Source organism: Bos indicus x Bos taurus, chromosome 15 (assembly GCF_003369695.1).
Source record: "Bos indicus x Bos taurus breed Angus x Brahman F1 hybrid chromosome 15, Bos_hybrid_MaternalHap_v2.0, whole genome shotgun sequence".
Lineage (NCBI taxonomy): Eukaryota > Metazoa > Chordata > Mammalia > Artiodactyla > Bovidae > Bos > Bos indicus x Bos taurus.
Genome location: NC_040090.1, coordinates 42,133,052 through 42,155,035, shown reverse-complemented (window position 1 = coordinate 42,155,035; position 21,984 = coordinate 42,133,052). Strand labels below are relative to the sequence as shown.

The 21,984-nt window shown below is 38.4% G+C and overlaps 1 protein-coding gene across 2 annotated transcripts in view; it reads left to right on the top strand.

The window, feature by feature from the left end:
- Positions 1-1,816: 1,816 nt before the first annotated feature.
- Positions 1,817-21,984, top strand: part of RNF141 (ring finger protein 141) — a 36,893-nt gene continuing 16,725 nt past the window's right edge. The window contains exons 1-3 of one of the 2 annotated variants that reach the window (XM_027563265.1): positions 1,817-1,925; positions 11,388-11,579; positions 14,868-14,976. In XM_027563265.1, the coding sequence (XP_027419066.1) occupies positions 11,437-11,579; positions 14,868-14,976 (252 nt within the window). In that variant the 5' untranslated portion in view covers positions 1,817-1,925; positions 11,388-11,436. Of the gene's footprint in view, positions 1,926-1,977; positions 2,301-11,387; positions 11,580-14,867; positions 14,977-21,984 lie in introns of those variants that run through there. The other variant, XM_027563266.1, reaches the window with a different exon arrangement.

Genomic DNA, 21,984 nt, shown 5'->3' with positions numbered 1-21,984 from the left:
TTATGTATGGTTCATTTTTAGGCTCTTCGCTTTTCTCACATTCAAATATTCATCAAATGTCCAGATGTTGAACAAGTATTGAATGCCAGGTTTTGTACTGATTGTCAAGGAGATAATCCTCAATATACTCTCCATAAGGTATAAAAAAGGAGTACACATTGCAAATCAACTATATTTCAATTAAAAAAAATTTTAAGAGTACACAGGCCATGGACCTGGCCCTAATGACCTCTCACTATCTTATTTAGACAGTTTAAACAAGAAGCTCAGGGTTTGGTCAGCTTGGGTTTGAATCTGCTCTGCTCCTTACTAATAGATTGACCTTGGAAAGCTTGACTTTCTTAAGCCTGTTTCTTCAACTAAAATGAGAATATTAATAATACTTACACACCTCATAGGATTGCTGCAAGGATTAAATGAATTAATACCTTTAAAGTACTTAGAACAGGGCTTGTGCTCATGTGCTCAGTTATATCTGAGTCTTTGCTGTGGCCCTATGGAATGTAGCCCACCAGGCTCCTCTGTCCATGGAATTTTCCAGGCAAGAATACTGGATTGGGTTGCCATTTCCTACTCCAGGGGATCTTCCCAACACAGGGATCAAACCTGTGTCTCTTGCATCTCCTACATTGGCAAGCAGATTCTTTACCACTAGCACCACATGGCTTGGAACATAGTAAATGGTCAACAAATATTACCTATTGTTAGAGGGCAAGATTGGGCTTCCCAGATGGCGCTAGTGGTAAAGAACCCATCTGCCAATGCAGGTAGACTTAGGAGACGCGGGTTCGATCCTTGGGTTGGAAAATACCCTGGAGGAGGGCATGGCAACCCATTCCAGCATTCTTGCCTGGCAACAAGCTTAAGTAGTTTAGCTGCTAAGCATAAAGATGATAGTGTGAGTCATACCTGGGTCTAAACCCTTACTCCATTATTCACGGGCTGTGTAACTTGAAGCGCACTATTTAAACAAAAGCAATGCCTAAAAAGTGCCTAGTATAGTACTTGGCACACAACAGATGCTTAATAGCCATTATCCACTAGGGACCTTCTGAAAAGCCATGATCTCGCCAACATGTGTTCAAAATAATAATAGTCATTTACTAGGGCTTACTGGTTTGAACCCTGTGCTGGTTATTTCCTGTATTTCTCTTTAATGCTTCTTATTCTAGCTAGGAAAGCACGATGGGCCCCCTTCACGTAAAAGAAATGAGATGGGCTTCCCTGGTGGCTCAGATGGTAAAGAATTCACCTGCAGTACGGGAGACCTGGGTTCCATCCCTGGGTTGGCAAGATCCCCTGGAGAAGGGAATGGCTACCCACTCCAGTATTCTTGCCTGGAGAATTCCATGGACAGAGGAGCCTGGCGGGCTGCAGTCTATTGGGGTTGCAAGGAGTCGGACTCGACTGAGCGACTTTCACTTTCACTTGTGTAGCTATGACCAGTAGGAGATTAGAGGCCTTATAAGTAGTGACTTGGAATTCAACTTTTGACCAAATCAGGGATCGCAGTGCCTTTTGTCACCAGGTGGGCTCTCGCTAGGGAAGTGGGGCCAGAAGAGGCGGCAGTCGGCCAGGCCACACCCACTGCCGCCCCACGGAGCCTTAGACTTGAGGAAGCTGCCAGGCGAAGCCTCTGCTGCCGCCTCTAGCGCACGGCCCCCTCTGGCCTTCGCCGCCACCCTTCCCTCTCGGATGGCCCCCGAGGCCAAGGCTTCGCAGGTCCTCAGAAGAAGCCCAGCCAGCTAGTCGAAGCTCTGGAGAAGGTTGGGCACCGTCTCCAAGCAACGCGCTGGAGGCGGGACTTGTGCGTCACTGAAGTGCGACCGGGTAGTGGTCCGTGCAGCCGCCGCCGCCGCCGCCTGCGGGTCTGTGAGACTGAGGCGGTGCCGCGGCTCCCGGAAGCGCGATGCCTTGAACCTGGGGTGAGCTCTGCTGCGCTAGCCTGTTGCCGGTTCCCTTCCCAACTGCTCCTCAGCCCTCCTACAGGGAATAGGAACACCCGCCACGCCTCTACTGCAGGGCCGGGCTTCCGTGGGGGGTCAAGCCCCGCCCTGCCGCCGCAGTTTCTAGGCCTCGGCTTAGGGAGAGGAGCTGGCTTGGGAGGCCCTTCCATGGTCGCACTGTCTCTAACCCGGTGGTTTCCAGTGACAGGGCGTGGAAGTGGCTCGTCCCGTTTGGGGAGGGTGGTTCTGGGGGACCAGGAGAGGCTTTTTCTCCTCGAGCGCGGATCTGCTTTTGAATATTGCCGCCGGCGCAGTCAGTCGGCCAGCGGACGTAGCTGTTGGTTACGAGTGCAGGTGCGCTTGAGGAGGGGCGGTGGTGGGAGGGTGGCGGGTGTGTTGAGTTAACGCACTGGTGAGGCTGGAAACCTGTGCTCCCCCGTTGCAGTGGACACCCCATGTTAGAAACCCTTGCCTGGGTGATGGCTCAGAAATATCCAAGTCCGTCTACTTAATCCGGCCACCCCCTCTAAACTAGCTTAGGCTGCTCCCCTTCCGAAAGGCCTGAGCTCGTCAAACCAGCTACCGTGAGACCCGGCAAAGACCAGAAGTTTACTACTAATTGTAGTAATCATCCGTGGAAGGGAAACTTTCTGTGTCGCTTTGGAATGATTTCTTTGTTATTTTTATCGTGTTACCGTGCTAGAATGTGGGCTTACTGTTATTGTTAATATTTTATCCCCAGCCCCTTTCAGTGTACGTCTCTGTATTCTGACCCTGGCCTGTTTTCACGGTGCCGAATGATTCAGTTCTTGTCTCTGGCGTATTTATAAAGCGGCCGTGACACTTCCTATGGTTTATCATTCTTAGATCTTCTATATGGAGTGATTCTTTTGCATCTTCCCTCGCCCATTCTTCTTGCTAAAACATGACCTCCATCCTTTCCGAATTTCATCTGGAACGTGAGGGGCCCCGGACCAACAATCCTGAATTAGCCTCCTCTGTGTTGGAAAGCATCTCCCCTCTAAGAAGCGATGCTTTCTGAATTCAGAACACAAAAAATAGTATGAATATTTCTCCTTTCCTCTGATGCTGCCTGGCTGAAGCTTCTAAATATTTTCCTCAGAATATGATTGTATGTTTCCAAAATATGTTCTTTGTCATTTGGTTTAAGTGCATTTTATATTTGGTGTGTGTTACCACCTGTGCCTTCTTAGTTCGTATTGAAACACTTGCCACACTTCCTTTCTCTTTCTCTTCTCCAAAAGGCAGAGAAGGTCCAAAGTCTAGTTAGTGCATTTTTTCCAGATATGAAATGTACTAGTAAACACCCTAGTGATACCAGAAATCCACGCTTTCAGTCTCCAAGTACTATCCTTTTGTAGTTTTTCTTTGTATAAAATTTTTGTCTGATTAAGATCTTTGAGTCTGTAACAGGCATTCCAGACTCTATAGTGTCTCTGACCAGTCTCTTTGTTTCAGTATGGTCTTTTATAACTGCTCTTAATTTCTTGTCTTGCAGGACAGCTGATAATCTGTTTATGATCTAGAGTTTGAGTATAATGAGTAATAAATAGTATCTTTAGGAACCTTAGTTTTTAGTGCTTTTAGCATCACTGATGCTAAATAACAGTGAAAATAGTTTCAACTATAAATCTCTCTTTTTTAAGTAAAGAAATTGGTACAAAATTTCACGGAGAAGAGGTTTCAGAGACGTTTTCTAAATACTTCAGTATTTGTGAACTAGTCATCTTGTTACACGTCTAGGCTTTTCATCTTTGTTTAATCCTTTTATGAATGGATATGGTTTAAATTTTCATGAAGGTTTTTTTTTTTTCCAGTTACCCATGATGTGATTTTTGTATCTTTATAAAGAATATTTGAACTACAAAAGTTCATTTTGTTAGAAAAAGAAGTGATCAAGTGTATGAGTTACCACCCACTAGGGAATGTGGCATTTTTGGAATCCTTGATATTATGAGTTTCAAAATAACAGTTATTCTTTATTTAGAAAATCCTTCAAATGTTTTTTGAAAGCACACTGTTATCCTGCTTGAAAGGACTAAATTATAGGGGTACAATAATATGAGAGCGGTCAGTTCTTTAAGTCTTGACGAGAGATTTATCTTTTGCTAAATTGTATGCCAGTGGTTCACAAATTTAGTTCCTGTTCAATACTGCTGTTTCATGATCCACAGGAAGTATTTTGCTCATACCAAATAATGAATACTTCTCAATTCACCTAAACATTAACAATAAATTTTATATTTTTTCTTCCCTGTGTTTTTTTAATGTCAGCTTCTCTCCCAACTAGTAGATGACTGAACAAGTTAACAAAAGTCAAAAAAATACTAAGTGAATAATAAAAAACCCCAAACTGTCAACAGTATTTTCTGTATCCATTGGTAAACATTTATTGTGTGCTTATGTATCTGCCAGAAAAGAGAACACAGCTGCTACCCTCAAGAAGCTCACAGAGGGGGATGGTCAAGTGACCTAACTGATGATGTGTGCTGTGATAGAAGAATGTGCAGAGTCACCAAAGAGGGACATTGAAAAACCTGTGGGGGGTGACGAGAGGGTGGCCTCAGCAGATTGTTTTGTGAACATGCATGCACCCTTGATTGTGATTTTATTGCATCTAGATTGCAGAGCCATATTTTTATTCTCAGATGGACTCAGATATTTGTCATTTTATGGTATTCAAAATGAACTGTGAATCGGGGGCCTTCTCCACTGAAGCAGGTTGAGAGGCACTGTTCCATGCTCTTTCCGTAGTCTCTAGATAGTTTTCCCTTTTAATCTGAGGAGTTAATAGTCAGGTTTCCTGATACCAAGTACAATTACAAGATGAGTTAATATGCTGCTTCACATTTTAAATTTTCTTCAAAGTTAGGACACCAATTTCAAAACAGTACAGAAACAAAATGGACCATTTTCTTTTGGGGGGGGATATTTTATAGTTATAAAATATTGGCTGTATTCCCTGTGTTGTACAGTATATCCTTGTAGCTTATCTATTTTATACACAATAGTTTGTATATTTAATCCTGTATCCCTATCTTGCCCCTCCCTCTTTCCCTCTCCCCACTGGTAACCACCAGTTTGTTGTCTATGAGTCTGTTTCTTTTATAGTCACTAGTTTTATTTTCTAGTTCTACATATACATGGTAACATACAGTATTTGTCTTTCTCTGACTAATTTCACTAAGCATAACACCCTCCAAGTCTATTCATGTTGCTGCAAATGGCAAGGTTTCATTGCTTTTCATGGCTGAGTAGTGTTCCATTGTATATCTACATACCACTTCTTTACTCATTCATCTGCTGATGGACACTTAAGTTGCTTTCATATCTTGGCAGTTGTAAATAATGCTGCTGTGAGCATAGAGGGTGTATGTACCTTTCCAAATTAGCATTTTCTTTTTTAGGGGGATATATACCCAGGAGTCAGAGAAGGCAATGGCACCCCGCTCCAGTACTCTTGCCTGGAAAATTCCATGGATGGAGGAGCCTGGTAGGCTGCAGTCCGTGGGGTCACTAAGAGTCAGACACGACTGAGTGACTTCAGTTTCACTTTTCACTTTCATGCATTGGAGAAGGAAATGGCAACCCACTCCAGTGTTCTTGCCTGGAGAATCCCAGGGACGGGGGAGCCTAGTGGGCTGCCGTCTGTGGGGTCGCACAGAGTCGGACACGACTGAAGTGACTTGCAGCAGCAGCAGCAGCAGCATACCCAGGAGTATAATTGCTGGATCATATGGTAGTTCTTTTTTTTTTTTTTTGCTAAATATATTAGCAAACGTTTATTAATCAAGGTCATATGTCTATGATTTATATATATATGCATGTATTTGTATGGAATAATTTTAATGAATTAAACTTTTATGAGTAAATATATGTGATTGCTAATGTGCCAAGAAGGAAATGGCAACCCGCTCCAGTGTTCTTGCCTGGAGAATCCCAGGGACAGAGGAGCCTGGTAGGCTGCTGTCTATGGGGTCGCACAGGGTCGGACATGACTGAAGCGATTTAGCAGCAGCAGCAGCTAATGTGTCATATCAGAATTTTCTAAATGAAATCATAAAATTTGTTGAGTAAATGTTAATTTGTTTCAAAGTGTTTTTTTTTAAACTTCATAGTTTTTTATTTTGTATTGGGGTATAGCTGATTAACAATGTTGTGGTAGTTTACAGTGAAGGGACTCAGCCATAAATACACATGTATTTTTAGTTTCTTTTATCAGTGCTTTATAGTTCTGAGAGCATATAAGTTTTTCAGCTCCTTGGTCAGGTTTAAGGTTTTTGTTTTTGGAGGGAGTAGGGCTGCAATTTTAAAACATATTTCTGTGTGCTAATCTTATATCCTACTACCTTGCTAAATTTGTTTATCAGAACTAGTGGTTTTTGTGTGGAATCTAAAGGGTTTTCTATATATAATATAATGAAATCTGCATATAATGACAATTTAACCTCTTTAATTTTACTTTCAAATTTATTTTTAATTGAAAGATAATTGCTTTACACTTTTGTGTTGGCTTCTTCCATGCATCTTCATTAATCAACCATAGGTATACATATGTCCCCTCCCTCTGGAACCTCCCTCCCACAATTCTACCTCTTAGAAGGCACCATTTTCTAATTCATTAAACAAGCAACCAGATCTCTTTATTATTTGTTTGGTGGGCATATTGATTAAATTATCATTAATGTTGTACATGAAATCTTAAGACCATATATTTCAAAAGTTTAATTTTTTTATTTGTTAAGAATTGTAGGTATAATGTAAAGTTTTCAGTCTGGTTGAGTAGAATATTTTATTGCATTTTTATTAAATCAATATAGGAATGCTAGAGAGAATTTAAGTTTTCACTTTGAGAGTGAAATACTAGATTAGAGAACATCTTCTCCACTTCTCATTCAAGCAAGAATTTTCTCTAAAACACTAATTAGATGAACTTATTTTTGCTTAAGCACATCCACCTTTCCAATGAAAGCAGGCACACATGCTTTTAACCCTTCTAGATGATTGCCCTTAACCCTTCCAGATGATTGTGGATGATAGAAAATTCTTATAGTGACCTGAAATCAGCCTAATTTATACTGGCCATTCTGGTGTGTGTAACTAAAATAAATGTTACTTACTCTTCCATATGAAAGCTCTTCAAGAGTTTAAACAAACCTGTCATGTTGTTACTGAACCATGATTATCTGAAATAAATTGCTTTATTTCCTTCTCTAGATCTGTAACATGTTGTGTGCTTTCCCATATATGTTCAAATGATTGTGCTCTTTAAATGTGTGGCTGCTGGGAGGACTTCCCTGGTGGTCCAGTGGCTAAGACTCTGTTGCCAGTGCAGGGGGCTTGGGTTCAATCGCTGTTTTGGGGAACTAGATCCCACATGCCACAGCTGAGAGTCTTCAGGCCGCAACTAAAGATCCCACATGCCACAGTGAAAATCAAAGATCCTGAGTGCTGCAGCTGAGATCGGATGCAGTCAAGTTAATTGATTAATTAGTTAAAACAGTAAGTGTGACTGCTTCAGTTCAGTTCAGTTCAGTTCAGCCGCTCAGTTTTGTCCGACTCTTTGCGACCCCATGACACCATGACACCAGGCCTCCCTGTCCAAATTTCAGTGTGTTGGAACCATTACAGAGTATAGTGGAATTTTAGGCCCTTGCTCTGGACATCTGCTTCTAGCAAGAATTTAGGATTATTTTAGCATCTTTCTTATCCGTATTTGACTAGAACCTTCAGACCATTTATATTTTAATTACCTTTAAGCATATGTTACCTATGTGCATTTTAAAACATATTTAGGTTAGATCCTGAACAAGTTAGTCATATTTGATGTAATTTATTCAGTTTCAGAAAATAAGTATCCACTTTCAGTCTTGATCCTGGTATTCTGTGGATATTATTCATTCCTGTTTTAGTCATCTGAGGATTGAGCAGGCCTGGAGTCTTGTCTTTGTCATCAACAAAACTGGTAAACATCCCATCTCTTGGTGGCAGTCTCCCTGTCCTCTGTCTAGGTTTTAGTCACACTTGAGTTTTTTTTTTAATTACCTCAAAGTTACCATACTCCTCCCTGTGTTAGGCACTTTCTGTAGCCTCTGCCTGGACTGTCCTCCCCTTGCCAAGCTGACTGATGGCAGATCAAATGTTTGCCCAAGGACTTCTCTGACAAGGCTAGGTCAAGTCCCCGTTTTATAGGCTTTAGGCTTTCAATACCCTATACTTGTTTGGCTTAGCACTTTGGTGAAAGTGAAAGTTGCTCAGTCTGTCCGACTCTTGGCGACCCCATGAACTATACAGTCCGTGAAATTCTCCGGGCCAGAATACTGGAGTGGTGATTCCCTTCTCCAGGGGATCTTCCCAACCCAGAGATCAAACCAGGTCTCCCACATTGTAGGCAGATTCTTTACCAGCTGAACCACAAGAGAAGCCCAAGAATACTGGAGTGGGTAGCCTACGCCTTCTCCAGGGGATCTTCCTGACCCAGAAATCGAACCAGGGTCTCCTGCATTGTAGGCAGATTCTTTACCAACTGAGCCAGGAGGGAAGCCCTATCATTTTGTAGTTATGTATTCATTATGCAATTGCTGTCTCTTCCCCATTGTATCTGATGCTCCATGACGGCAAGAACCACATTTCTTGCACTGACTTTTGAAACCCCAGAACATGGCACAGTGCAGGGGGTATGGTGCTTATTGAATTTAATTTTTCAAAGGCTGTGTAACAGTGGCTCCCTAGCACTGGTGTACGACCTTTGGCTCCTGATGATGTTTTCACACGTTTGGATTAGAACAAGAAAAATAAGGACAGTAGTGTTAGTGTATGTCAGTGTAAAATTACTGCCTTCTTGGGAAGGGCTTTTATTCTAGTATTATTAATATATCCTTCTAGTTCTTAGGTTGTAAGTTCTTAAGTTTTTTGTTACAGTTTAGGGATTTTTTTTTTGTTTATTGTTGGACACTGTCGAAACAAATGTGCAGCACCATGGGGCTTTGAGACTTGACTAGTCTATGAAATCCAGGAGTCACTAATGTTGAATACTCTTGAGATCTCCTCTAGGCCAAAATCTTTGTTTCTGTTTGAATACAGTTGTTATGAATGCACTTGGCTATATTTAAAATATGTAATTTTGCCTTCAGAGATTTTTTTTTTAGTGCCTTGGATCTTCCTCAACAACTTCCTTTCATTTATCTCTGTAATACATACTTATCATTGCCAAGTAGGCTCAGATTCAAAACAGTAATTGTCGAGTTTATCTTTTTAGAACAGTTGTACTTTTCCTATATTTAAAGTGACTAAAAGAATAAGCCTCAAATATAATAGATTTGGATACCTAAAGATAAAATTTGCATATTTATGGTTACTGAGAACTCTTACTGTAAATGATTTTATGTTTTAAAGTTAGATAATATTTTAGTTTTAACTTTTTTAATTAAATGTTAAAGCAGATTTCCTGACAAAACTTTTGCTATAAATTGTTACTATTTTACCTGCTTTATATGCTATGAGTATTAATTCAGGTGAGGTAAAATGATACTCTTTGATGGGTAAGTAAAATGGAATTTCTTGGAGGAGGGGGAACTAGATTTTTTTTTATTCTAATGCTTTTTTCTCTTTCCAACTTTATTTTTTTAAAAACTCTTATTTGCTTTGTGACTTTGTTACTTTAACCTCTCTGTGCTTTTTCCTTAACTATCTTGTTTCTTCATCTGTAAAATGGTTATTACAAAGATTTAAATGACTAAATTTATGAATACATGTAAAGTGCCTAGAAGATTGTAACACAAGAGAAGTGGTCAACAAATATTAGTTGATTTTCCTGTTATTAGTAGTGGTATATATATTGAATCGGATTTCTTTATTCAGTTATATAACATATCAGTATAGATAAATACTAAAAGTTTATCTTTGTGTTTTACCCAAAGGAAAGAAAACTATCTAGAATAAACATATCCAACTCTTCTCTAGCCATGATACATAGAATCTTTAAAGATTTAAATGATGACTAAATAAATTTTTGTGATCAAATTTTAAGCCAATTCAGTAACTTATTGATCTCCATTGATAGTAGGTTATTAGTGATCTAGCCTTTTAACTAAAATATCACCTTTATATTTAGAAAACAAGTTACATAAATTCTAAGTTTAAAATACCTAGAGGAGTTAAAAAGCAAAAGCACTATCTTTTTTTTCCTAAGCAGAAAATGTAAGAGAGTTCAGTTAGCTGAAAAATCTGTTAAATTTACATATATTTTACAATTAGAATTAACTTGCACATTTATAAATATAGTAATTCTACAATAAAAATTTTAGCTGATCTATTATATCATGATTATACATCATAGAATATTATAGTGTTTAAGAATATAACCTTGGAAGGAAAGTTATGACCAACCTAGACAGCATATTAAAAAGCAGAGACGTTACTTTGCCAACAAAGGTTTGTCTAGTCAAGGCTATGGTTTTTCCAGTAGTCATATATGGATGTGAGAGTTGGACTGTGAAGAAGGCTGAGCGCCAAAGAATTGATGCTTTTGAACTGTGGTGTTGGAGAACTTTTGAGAGTCCCTTGGACTGCAAGGAGATCCAGTCAGTCCATCCTAAAAGAGATCAGTCCTGATCCTGAAACTGAAACTCCAATACTTTGGCCACGTGATGCAAAAAACTGACTCATTTGAAAAGACCCTGGTGCTGGGAAAAATTGAAGGTGGGAGGAGAAGGGGATGACAGAGGATGAGATGGTTGGATGGCATCACCGACTCAATGGACGTGAGTTTGGGTAAACTCTCGGAGTTGGTGATGGACAAGGAGGCCTGGCGTGCCTCAGTCCATGGGGTCACAGAGTCGGACACGACTGAGCAACTAAACTGAACTGAACTGAACTGAAGAATATAAGCACAAGAGTCTAAAACACATGAGTTTAAAGTTCACTTCAACCATTTACCAACTGTTTAACTTTAGATAAGTCACTCAATTCTATTTCCTCATCTGTCAACTAGGGCTATAATAATGCCCACTTCTTAGGGTTATTGGAAAAAATAGATGAGATAGTATAAGAAAGCCCTTAGTTTGAAGCCTGAGATGTGGTGAGCAGTCAGGAAATGTTTTTAGGAAAATTATATGAGGTAAATAAGCTTCCCATTAAATACAGTCAATTAAATGCCTGTGTGTGTGTAATGGTTGCCAAGTAGGCAAAATTATAGAAATGCACCCTCCCAATAAGATAAATGAATCCTGTTTTCTTATTTATATGATCTTTAGAAAAATAAAACTGTAAATCTTTATAGTTGTTTAAATTCCACCTTAGGTTCATGCAAGTTTATTGAGATCTCACTTAAAAGTATTCTTGTTTTTATTTTCTTGAAGGGATGGGTATATTGCCATTTTTATATTGCACATAAAAGTAACTTTTATGTATATTTGACAGAAACTATGTGAAGCAACACTCTTTGGATTTCATAAGACATCATCTCATCATGGGACAGCAAATTTCGGATCAGACACAGTTGGTTCTTAACAAGTTACCAGAAAAAGTAGCAAAACATGTCATGTTGGTTCGAGAAAGTGGCTCCTTAACTTATGAAGAATTTCTTGGAAGAGTAGCAGAACTTAATGATGTGTAAGACTTGCTCTTTTTCATTTTATTTTTTCTCCCTAACATATGCTCCAATGTTGTGACTGTCTGGGAAATAACCAGAAGTGTTGATTGGTAAGACAATGTTTTCAGCAGCAGTGGGTAGCAAGTATTTATTGAATACCTTAAGACTTTCTATGTGACTATTTCAAAATATGTCATATTTTGAAATGGACTAAACGAATGGAAAGAACTTAAAATTGAATTTTGATCGTAGGCATATAAATTGACCTTTGTTTGAAAGCACTGAAGAAGGTGCATAACAGAAGAGAATATACCAATTAGTCACCTAGAGAAAGGCACCTCGGATAGTCAAAGGGCACTTCAGGTTTCTGACAATCAACCAGTTCATCTAGATAATAAATCTGTGTTTGTCCACTGAACCATTCTGCCAGATACACGCCTATATGGTAGTAATTCGTTTTTCATCACTGAAGAATAAGATGTTTTGTTTATAAATATTTTCTAATTAGCTATCATCTTTAAATCTCTGGTCATCTTTTAATCTTTGATGGACTTCCCTGTTAGCTCAGTTGGTAAAAGAATCCACCTGCATGCAGGAGACCCTGGTTCAATTCCTGGGTCGGGAAGATCCCCTGGAGAAGGGATAGGCTACCCACTCCAGTTTTCTTGGGGCTTCCCTTGTGGCTCAGCTGGTAAAGAATCTGCCTGCAATGCGGGAGACCTGGGTTCAATCGCTGGGTTGGGAAGATCCCCTGGAGAAAGGTAAGGCTACCCACTCCAGTATTCTGGCCTAGAGAATTCCATGAACTGTATATTCCATGGGGTCACAAAGAGTTGGACACAACTGAACAACTTTCACTTTCTTTAAATCTCTACTTAATTCTTGAATTGATTTCTAAGATGGAATATAAACTTCTCTGCCTCCTTAAAGAGCACACCTAATAGAACTTAGCCTTCTCTTTGTGAATTATTCTTTATTAAATCAATTTTTATAGTGATCTGTATGCTGCTGCTGCTGCTAAGTCACTTCAGTCATGTCCAACCCTCAGTGACCCCATGGACCGCAGCCTTCCAGGCTCCTCCGTCCATGGGATTTTCCATGCAAGAGTACTGGAGTGGGGTGCAGTGATCTGTATAGAAGATATTAAAATACACAGGGCTCTTTGTCCCTGAAAGACCCCAGATTGTTATACTTTTAAAATACTCCATTTTTTTGTGTGTATTCTCCCTAGTGACAGGAGAGCAGATGTCACTTCTATTAAGTCTTCCTCTAGCAGCACTTATATCTGACTCTTTATATATGTATCTTCTATCTCCCTGAGGGTATAGTTATAACTTATTGGCATTGCCTTTTAAACCTTTTAAAGGTTCTCTCTTTAGTCTATTCAACTTAGCTAACATTCGCTGAACACAGAGTATGTGCAGGGCACTCTGCTGACAGATGTTTTAACTGAGGCCTAAAGTAATTACTGATTTCCCTAAATCAACCAGCTTTCCCTAAATCTAAAGTTCTTCCCGCTATCCCACATTACCTCTCCTTAAACCTGGAAAAGGCCAAACAAAATCATCTAGCGGTTTGGGACCATTTAGTATATATCAATTTATATTATAGTCACCATTGACAGTTCAGGGTAAAATACATGAATGTACTCCTTAAGTTTTGTTACAGCTATATCTTTTATGGACATGACTGGAGCATCCTGTCATCAGCCAGTCATGAAGAATAAAGCATTCTTAACTCTTAAAAGTTATATTAGAAGAGCATTTCTTTTAAAAACATTGGATTTCACTCATTAAAAACAAGCCAAAAAAAAAGAACCCTGTATGGATATAGGGATGGATCCTGTATGTAAATGCATAGAAGATGAACTGGAAGGATACACATTGGGTCTCTGGGGAGCTGATGGACATGTGGGCAGATAAGGGGGATTTTACACTGTATTTGTTTATTGTCTGATCTTTTATAATAAAAATGTAGTCATGGTTTTTAAAACTCCAGCATTTTATTTTGTTCTTTTTGTTGTTGTTCTTTTTTTTTAAGATCATACAAATGGTAGCATTTGAGGCATTACTTTTGAGAACACATTCCTAGAAAATAAAATTGGATTGTGAATTTAATAGTATCATAAAAGTGAAATACTTTTTTGTAAAGTTTATTGTTTCAACTTTCTAACCAGTAATCAATGACATTTGCCATCCCTTAAAGTCTTAGAACTTATGTACAAAAAAATCTAGTCTGTCCTTTGAAATTTTGTTTTTTGGTTTAAAGACACTGGATAAAGTGTGTCCCATGAAAGCATCCACAAGCTAAGCTTACTGTGTAATACAGAGACGGTGGTATAGTGTGTCTCCCTTTTATTTATTTAGCACAGAATGTTTCTGACTATATTTGCTTCTTAAAACCAATTCCCTTGGACCAGAGTTGGACATTTCACAAATGCAGTGCTGTCTGAGAGTTATATAGTTAAGCTTACATAAAAGAAGCATGACTTGATAGCTAGAAAATGGAACTGACAACGGGCAGTACTAGTTTAACTGGCTGACTTTGTTACCTAGGGCTAGTTGCTTAATTTTCAATGGCCTCAATTTATCTAGCTGAAAGTTACTTACTTCTGAATGTGATATCCCCACTGGTGTTCAGAGAGAAATGTGAGTAATTATTTAAAAAGTAAAAAAGGAGCTGCAATACTTAATTATGTCTTTGAACTGATTTAAATTGACACATGCACAATATTGAGTTATCCTAAAAAGTGTTATATTCTTATGTTAGTATTCTCTTTCTTTGTAAATTAGAATGACTCTGCTAGGGGAAGAGAGTGAAGTTCTATGTCTCAAAATCATTTGCTTTATCCAGTTTAGAATTATCTCTAAAAATATGTGTTGTTCCTCAACCAAGAGCAAGATTTTTTCACATTTTATATATATCTGAGGTGGTAGTCAAAACTGGGATAAATGAAACCAGCTAAATTTTTTCTTGAAGTACCTGATTCTTTGTACACATTTTTTCCTAAATGTTTTTATTAGAAATTTAAAGACCATTGAGATATAGATCTGAAAAAAAATAGATTTATAAACATCATTCCACTATGCTGTCCACTTTGGAAATTAAATTGTATGTGTATAGTCAAAACATTTTCTATCCCTGTATTTTAAGAATCTAACTATTAGAATCACCGTTACTGTTACTTGCCTTTCTGTGTTTTCTTCACATTTCCTCCTCTGCCTTAAACTTTCTTGAATCTGGGCTCACGGCTCCATTATTTTATATGACTTTTCATAAAATTAATGAATGTGTTTGCCTCTTTTCAGAACTGCTAAAGTGGCTTCTGGCCAGGAAAAACATCTTCTCTTTGAGGTACAACCTGGGTCTGATTCCTCTGCCTTTTGGAAAGTGGTTGTACGAGTGGTCTGTACCAAGGTAAGAGTGATAGAAACTTCCAGCTCTGAGCTTAAACTGTTTTGGTGGTTAGAACCGTATTTATTAGTATACTATAATATAGCAGAAATAAATATTTATAATTTGGTTTTTATTAATATTTATTTGTAAAACTATGTAAAATGATTTTGATGGCTCTTCCAGGTTAACTAAATTTCACTGGTTATATAATTGCCATATGTCAGAAATTTTTATACCGAAGGAAGGCAGTAAGTAGTAAACTCTGATCTTTATCGTGTACCTCTCTTTTTGGATTTTAACTGACTGTGGAATCCTAAAGTGACACCCTACATAGCTCTAAAATGACTTCTTAAAAATTAAAGTATCTTATGAGATCATTTATTTTAAAAAACATTAGGTTTTATTTGTTAAATGATAATTTATAAAATCCATTAGAAAGAGTTGGTTTTTTGGTTTGGTTGGGGGGGTTAAAAGTAATTTTTAGTTTTACAATGGATTGTGGGTTTGGGTGGTTTTTTTTTTAAGTTATTTTTAGTTAATTAAGGGATTTTCACCATCAATTAAGAGACACACTGTGTCTCTTAACTCATCTTTAAATTTAAGATAAATGAGTATATCAACTGTGTGAAAAACTGTGATGGCAGCAGTCATAGAGTATCAGGAAGCCTTATCCACTAATGGGTAGATTAGAATAGGTGGTTCTTAACCTTTTTGAGGCCAGTGAACTTTTGGTGAAGATGAAGGAACGAATATTATTAAGCTTCCTCCTATCCCAGCTGCTGCTCTAAAATACAATAAAATCATCCATATTCCTAGAAACAATAAGTTGGGCAATCATGAATGTCCTTAATTCAACTCCTGATCAATCTATAAAGAATTCCTATAGAAAGAATCTCCTATAAAGGAGATTTTTTTTCTTTTGTATCGTGGATCCTGGATGTTACCCAAATAATATGCCACATTTCCCCAATAGGTTTATTGCCTCTACTAAGCTGTAAGTGTAGTAGGATTGATTCTGTTTAGTTGATCAAATTTGAAGGTCTAATCTATTTAAGTAATAAAAGAACTTTTAAGAGGATTAGATTAGCAAAGACCAAGATCTTAATTCCACACTTGACTGAAATTGAATGGCACCTGTTCAAGTTTACAGTTGGTTTAGAGAAAATACACAGTATCATTAATACCATTCAACTGGGTCTATCCACACTGAACATTTGCTTATTGATTTCTTTTAAGTCCAGATTTTAAAAAGGACTATAATAGCTGCGCTGAGTCGGACAGACTGAGCGACTTCACTTTCACTTTTCACTTTCATGCATTGGAGAAGGAAATGGCAACCCACTCCGGTGTTCTTGCCTGGAAAATCCCAGGGAAGGGGGAGCCTGGTGGACTGCCATCTATGGGGTCGCACAGAGTCTGACATGACTGAAGTGACTTAGCAATAGCAATAGCAATAATAGCTGCCAGAGAACCATCATTCAAAAATTTTTTACATTATTCATCATAAGTAGATAATATGATACTAGTTTGGGTAGCAGTGTAACTTTATATAGTATATAATATGTTACAAATTGTTGAGGAATTTTAAACAGAAAAGTGATCTGATGAGAACTGTTGCTTTAGAAAGGTTATTCTCATGGCATCATCACAAATTAGAATTAGGAGGGAAGTCTGAAGTTGCAGGTACTAATCACAGAATCTAAAGTAATCTAGGTGAGAAGAAAGAGAATACATGCTGAAAGAATGTATTATTTCTGCACCTTTAGAAATAACAGAATGCATGCTGAAAGAACTTGATCCACAGTCACATTTTATTGTTTATAGTTTGACTCCTGGGCTCAAAAATTATATACCAACCACATATTTTTCCATTTTGTGTTTGTTTTGGGGGTTATATTAAATTCATTAGGGGTTTTTTTACAGTGCTGTAAATATGCATACTCCCCAAAAGAACTTTGGGAATCTGCAACCTTTGACTTTACAAAGAAATACGGTAAAGAAGAAATGAAGAACTGGGCTTAAAACATGTAAAGTCTATTCAAATTAAGTATCTCCCATATTCCCATTGTCTGTGAATTTACACTGCACATAATCTTTCAGGACTATTTGAAAGTCTACTTCAGAGGATACATGGGTAAATTTATAAAAACTAGTGACAAAGGTCATTTCTGAAAAAATATACATTCTTTTTCCTTTTCTTGCTCTCTCTTCCACAGTAACCATCCAGCTGATCTTTTTGGTTTTACCTCTACTATGTTTTACTTGAGTTTATTTGTAAGAAAGAGTTCACGCTCTCCAGGAGACTGTAACTAATACTTAGGCCCCTCTTTCTTCTCATCTAGATTACTTTAGATTCTGTGATTAGTCTCTGCACCTTCAGACTCCTCTCCTAATTCTAATTTGTGATGCTATGAGAATAGCCTTTCTAAAGCAGAACTCTCATCAGATCACTTTTCTGTTTAAAGTTCCTCAACAATTCCTCCTTGGCTTCAAAATAGTCCCAACTCAGGCTTCCCTGGTGATCCAGTGGTTAAGAATCTGCCTGCCAAAGCAGGGGACACAGGTTTGCTCCCTGATTCCAGAAGATCCCACATGCCTCGGAGCAACTAAGCCTGTGCACCACGACTTGTGAGCCAGCGCTCTGGAGCCCTACAGCTGCAACTACTGAGCCCTTGCACCACAACTGCTGAAGCCCGTGTGCCCTAGAGCTGGTGCTCTGCGACAAGAGAAGCCGCCGCAGAGAGAAGCCTGTGCACCACAGCAAACAGCAGCCCCCACTCGCTGCAACTAGAGAAAGCTTGTGCACAGCAGTGAAGACCCAGCGATTTAAATAAATGTTAAAAAAAATAATCCCAACTCATTCACCTGGCATTTGAGGCCTTCTGCAGTATGGCTCCAAACTGTCTATTCTGTTTTATCATTATCCCCTTTTGAAGTCTACAGTCTCACCGGGTTTAACTAATTTAAGGCTGTAAAGTGAAAGTGAAGTCGCTCAGTCACGTCCGACTCTTTGCGACCCCGTGGACAGTAGCCTGCACCAGACTCCTCCATCCATGGGATTTTCTAGGCAAGAGTACTGGAGTGGGTTGCCATTTCCTTCTCCAGGGAATCTTCCCGACCCAGGGATCGAACCCAGGTCTCCTGCATTGTAGACAGACGCTTTACTGTCTGAACCACCAGGGAAGTCCTTAAGGCTGTACAGCTGTAACTTTTCCATCTCAATGCCTCTGCTCATTGAGTTCCCTCATATAGAATGTTCATTCCTCTGTCATTTAAATTGCCATCAGCTACAAATCACAGAAAACCCCTCTTCCACCAGTTTAAACAAAAAAAAATAATGTTTAAATGGAATATTTTGTGGAAATAATATTAGAAAATTAATGAGCTAATTAAAATTATGGTCTAAGGTGGCTGTTTAGAAGCTTCATGAATTATATTATTTTCATCTGTCTTGTTAGATCAAAACCTTGGAGTCATCTTGACTTCTCTTTTTCTTATACCCACCCCACGGTCAGTGCATAAGGAATCCTGTTAGGTTGCTCTTCAAAAATATATTCAGAATGTGACCAACTCTTACCATTGTTGCTACTGTCACCTTATTCCTCACAACCGTCGTTTCTCACTGGGATTATTCCAGTTGCTTTCTAACTCATCTCCTTGCTTCTCTGCCCTTGTCCCCATTCTATGTAGTCTCAGATCAACAACCAATCTATTCCACTCATAATCTGAAGTGAAATTAGGTCTTAATATTCCTTGGCTCAAAACCCTCCAGTGACTTGCCATGTACTTGAGATAAGACCCAAAGGCATTACTGTGATCAGCCAAGTCCTGTACATTTGGCCCCACCTCAGTCCCGAACCTCATCTTCTACCAGTCTTCCCTCTCTCATTTCGTTCCAGCCTCCCTGGGCTCCTTGCTGGACCCTGTGCTTCTTGCCAGGTTCACTTCTTTTTTTTTCTAATTAATTAATTTTTTTATTGAAGGATAATTGCTTTTCAGAATTTTTTTGTTTTCTGTCAAACCTCAACATGAATCAGCCAGCCATAGGTATCCATATATCCCCTCCCTTTTGAACCAGAGCCCCTGTTAGAGTTTCTTAGCCATACAGCAAATTCCCATTGGCTATCTATTTTACATATGGTGATGTAAGTTTCCATGTTACTCTTCCCATGCATCTCACCCTCTTCTCCCCTCACTCCATGTCCATAAGTCCATTCTCTTTGTCTGTGTCTCCTTTGCTGCTCTGTAAATAAATTCTTCAGTAACATTTTTCTAGATTCTGTATATATGCGTTAGAGTACGGTATTTATCTTTCTCTTTCTGACTTACTTCACTCTGTATAATACGTTCTAGGTTCATCCACCTCATTAGAACTGACTCAAAGGCATTACTTTTATGGCTGAGTAATATTCCATTGTGTATATGTACCACAATTTTTTTATCCATTCATCTGTTGATGGACATCTAGGTTGCTTCCATGTTCTAGCTATTGTAAATAGTGCTGCAGTGAACAATGGGATACATGTGTCTTTTTCAATTTTGGTTTCCTCAGGGTATATGCCTAGGAGTGGGATTGCTGAGTCATATGGTGGTTTTATTCCTAGTTTTTTAAGGAATCTCCATACCATCTTCCATAGTGGCTGTATCAGTTTACATTCCCACAAACAGTGCAAGAGCATTCCCTTTTCTCCGTACCCTCTCCAGCATTTATTGTTTGTAGACTTTCTGATGATGGCCATTCTGACCGGTGTGAGGTGATATCTCATTGTAGTTTTGATTTGCATTTCTCTAATAATGAGCGATGCTGAGGATCTTTTCGTGTGTTTGTTAGCACATGTATGTATGTGTTCTTTGGAGAAATGTCTGATTAGGTCTTTTTCCCACTTTTTGATTGGGTTGTTTGTTTTTCTGGTATTGAGTTGTATGAGAGCTGCTTGTATATTTTGGGAATTAATCCTTTGTCAATTGTTTGATTTGCTATTATTTTCTCCCATTCTGAGGGTTGTTTTTTCACCTTGCTTATAGTTTCCTTTGCTGTGCAAAAGCTTTTAAGTTTATTCAGGTCCCACGTGTTTACTTTTTTTAAAATTTTCATTACTCTAGGAGATGGGTCATAGGGGATCTTGCTTTGATTTATGTCATCAAGTGTTCTGCCTGTGTTTTCCTCAAAGAGTTTTATAGTTTCTGGTCTTACATTTAGGTCTTTAATCCATTTTGAGTTTATATTTGTTTATGGTGTTAGGAAATCTTCTAATTTCATTCTTTTACATGTAGCTGTCCAGTTTCCCCAACACCATTTATTGAAGAGACTGCTTTTGCCCCATTGTATATTCTTGCCTCCTTTGTCAAAAGTAAGGTACCCATAGGTGCATGGGTTTATTTCTGGGCTTTCTATCTTGTTCCATTGGTCTGTATTTCTGTTTTTGTGCCAGTACCATATTGTCTTGAACAAGACAAGGGTGTCCACTTTCACCATTGTTATTCAACATAGTTCTGGAAGTCCTAGCTACAGCAATCAGAGAAGAAAAAGAAATAAAAGGAACCCAGATTGGAAAAGAAGAAGCAAAGCTCTCACTGTTTGCAGATGACCTGATACTGTACATAGAAAACTCTAAAGATAGTATCAGAAAATTACTAGAGCTAATCAGTGAATTTAGCAAAGTTGCAGGATACAAAATCAATACACAGAAATCACTTGCATTTCTATATACTAACAATGAAAAATCAGAAAGATAAATTATGGAATCAATCCCATTTACCATTGCAACAAAAGAATTAAATATCTAGGAATAAACTTACCTAAGGAAACAAAAGAACTGTACACAGAAAATTAAAAGACACTAATGAAAGAAATCAAAGATGACATAAACAGGTGGAGAAATATTCCATGTTCCTGGGTAGGAAGAATCAATATTTTGAAAATGACTATACTACCAAAGGCAGCCTACAGATTCAGTGTGATCCCTATCAAATTACCAATGACATTTTTCACAGAACTAGAACAAAAAATTTCACAATTCATATGGAAACACAAAAGACCCCAAATAGCCAAAGCAATCTTGAGAAAGAAGAATGGAGCTGGAGGAATCAACTTTCCTGACTTCAGATGATACTACAAAGCTACAGTCATCAAGACATTATGGTACTGGCCGGGTTCACATCTGCCTTTGCACTTCCTATTCTCTTAGCCTGGAGTGCTCTTTCCCCAGATACCCACATGACTCATTCTTGGACCGCTTTAGTTCCTAAATGGTACCTCTGTGAGGCCTTCCCTGCAACCTTTCAGCATTTTCTCTCCTCCGTTTAATATTCTTCATAAGACTTATTTCCATCTTATGTATATTTTGTCTCTCCAACCTCTAGAGGAATCTTCGTGAGGGCAGGGATTTTTATCTGGTTTTTATACACGTGTCACTAGTGCTAGAGCAGTAGTACCTATATAGTACCTGTAACATCCACATAGTGGACACTTGGTAAACATTTGTTTTGTAAGTCCTATGATTATAATAATTATAGTTTGTAGTGAATATAACAAAAAAGTAGACTCATGGATGTAAAGAAACTGTTGGTTGCCAGTGGGGAGAGGAAAAGAGGAGGGGCTATATAAGGCTAGGGGATTAACAAGACTAACTATAAGGTGTAAAATAAGCTATGAGGATATATTGTACAATACAGGGAATATAAATAGTTTTATAATAACTATAAATGGAGTATAACCTTTAAAATTATGAATTTTTAAATTGTATACCTATAATTATACATCAACTATACTTCAGTTTAAAAATTGCAGTTTGATAAACTTTGCTATTAAATACTACATTTATGTGAATTATTCCCTAATTTCTAATGAACTGTGCATTTCCAAAGGAAGACTGGCTCAGTTTCCTCAGCTCTGAAAGTCTTTTTTTGTTCAGTTCAGTCGCTCAGTCGTGTCTGACTCTTTGCGACCCCATGAATTGCAGCACGCCAGGCCTCCCTGTCCATCACCAACTCCTGGAGTTCACTCAGACTCACGTCCATCAAGTCAGT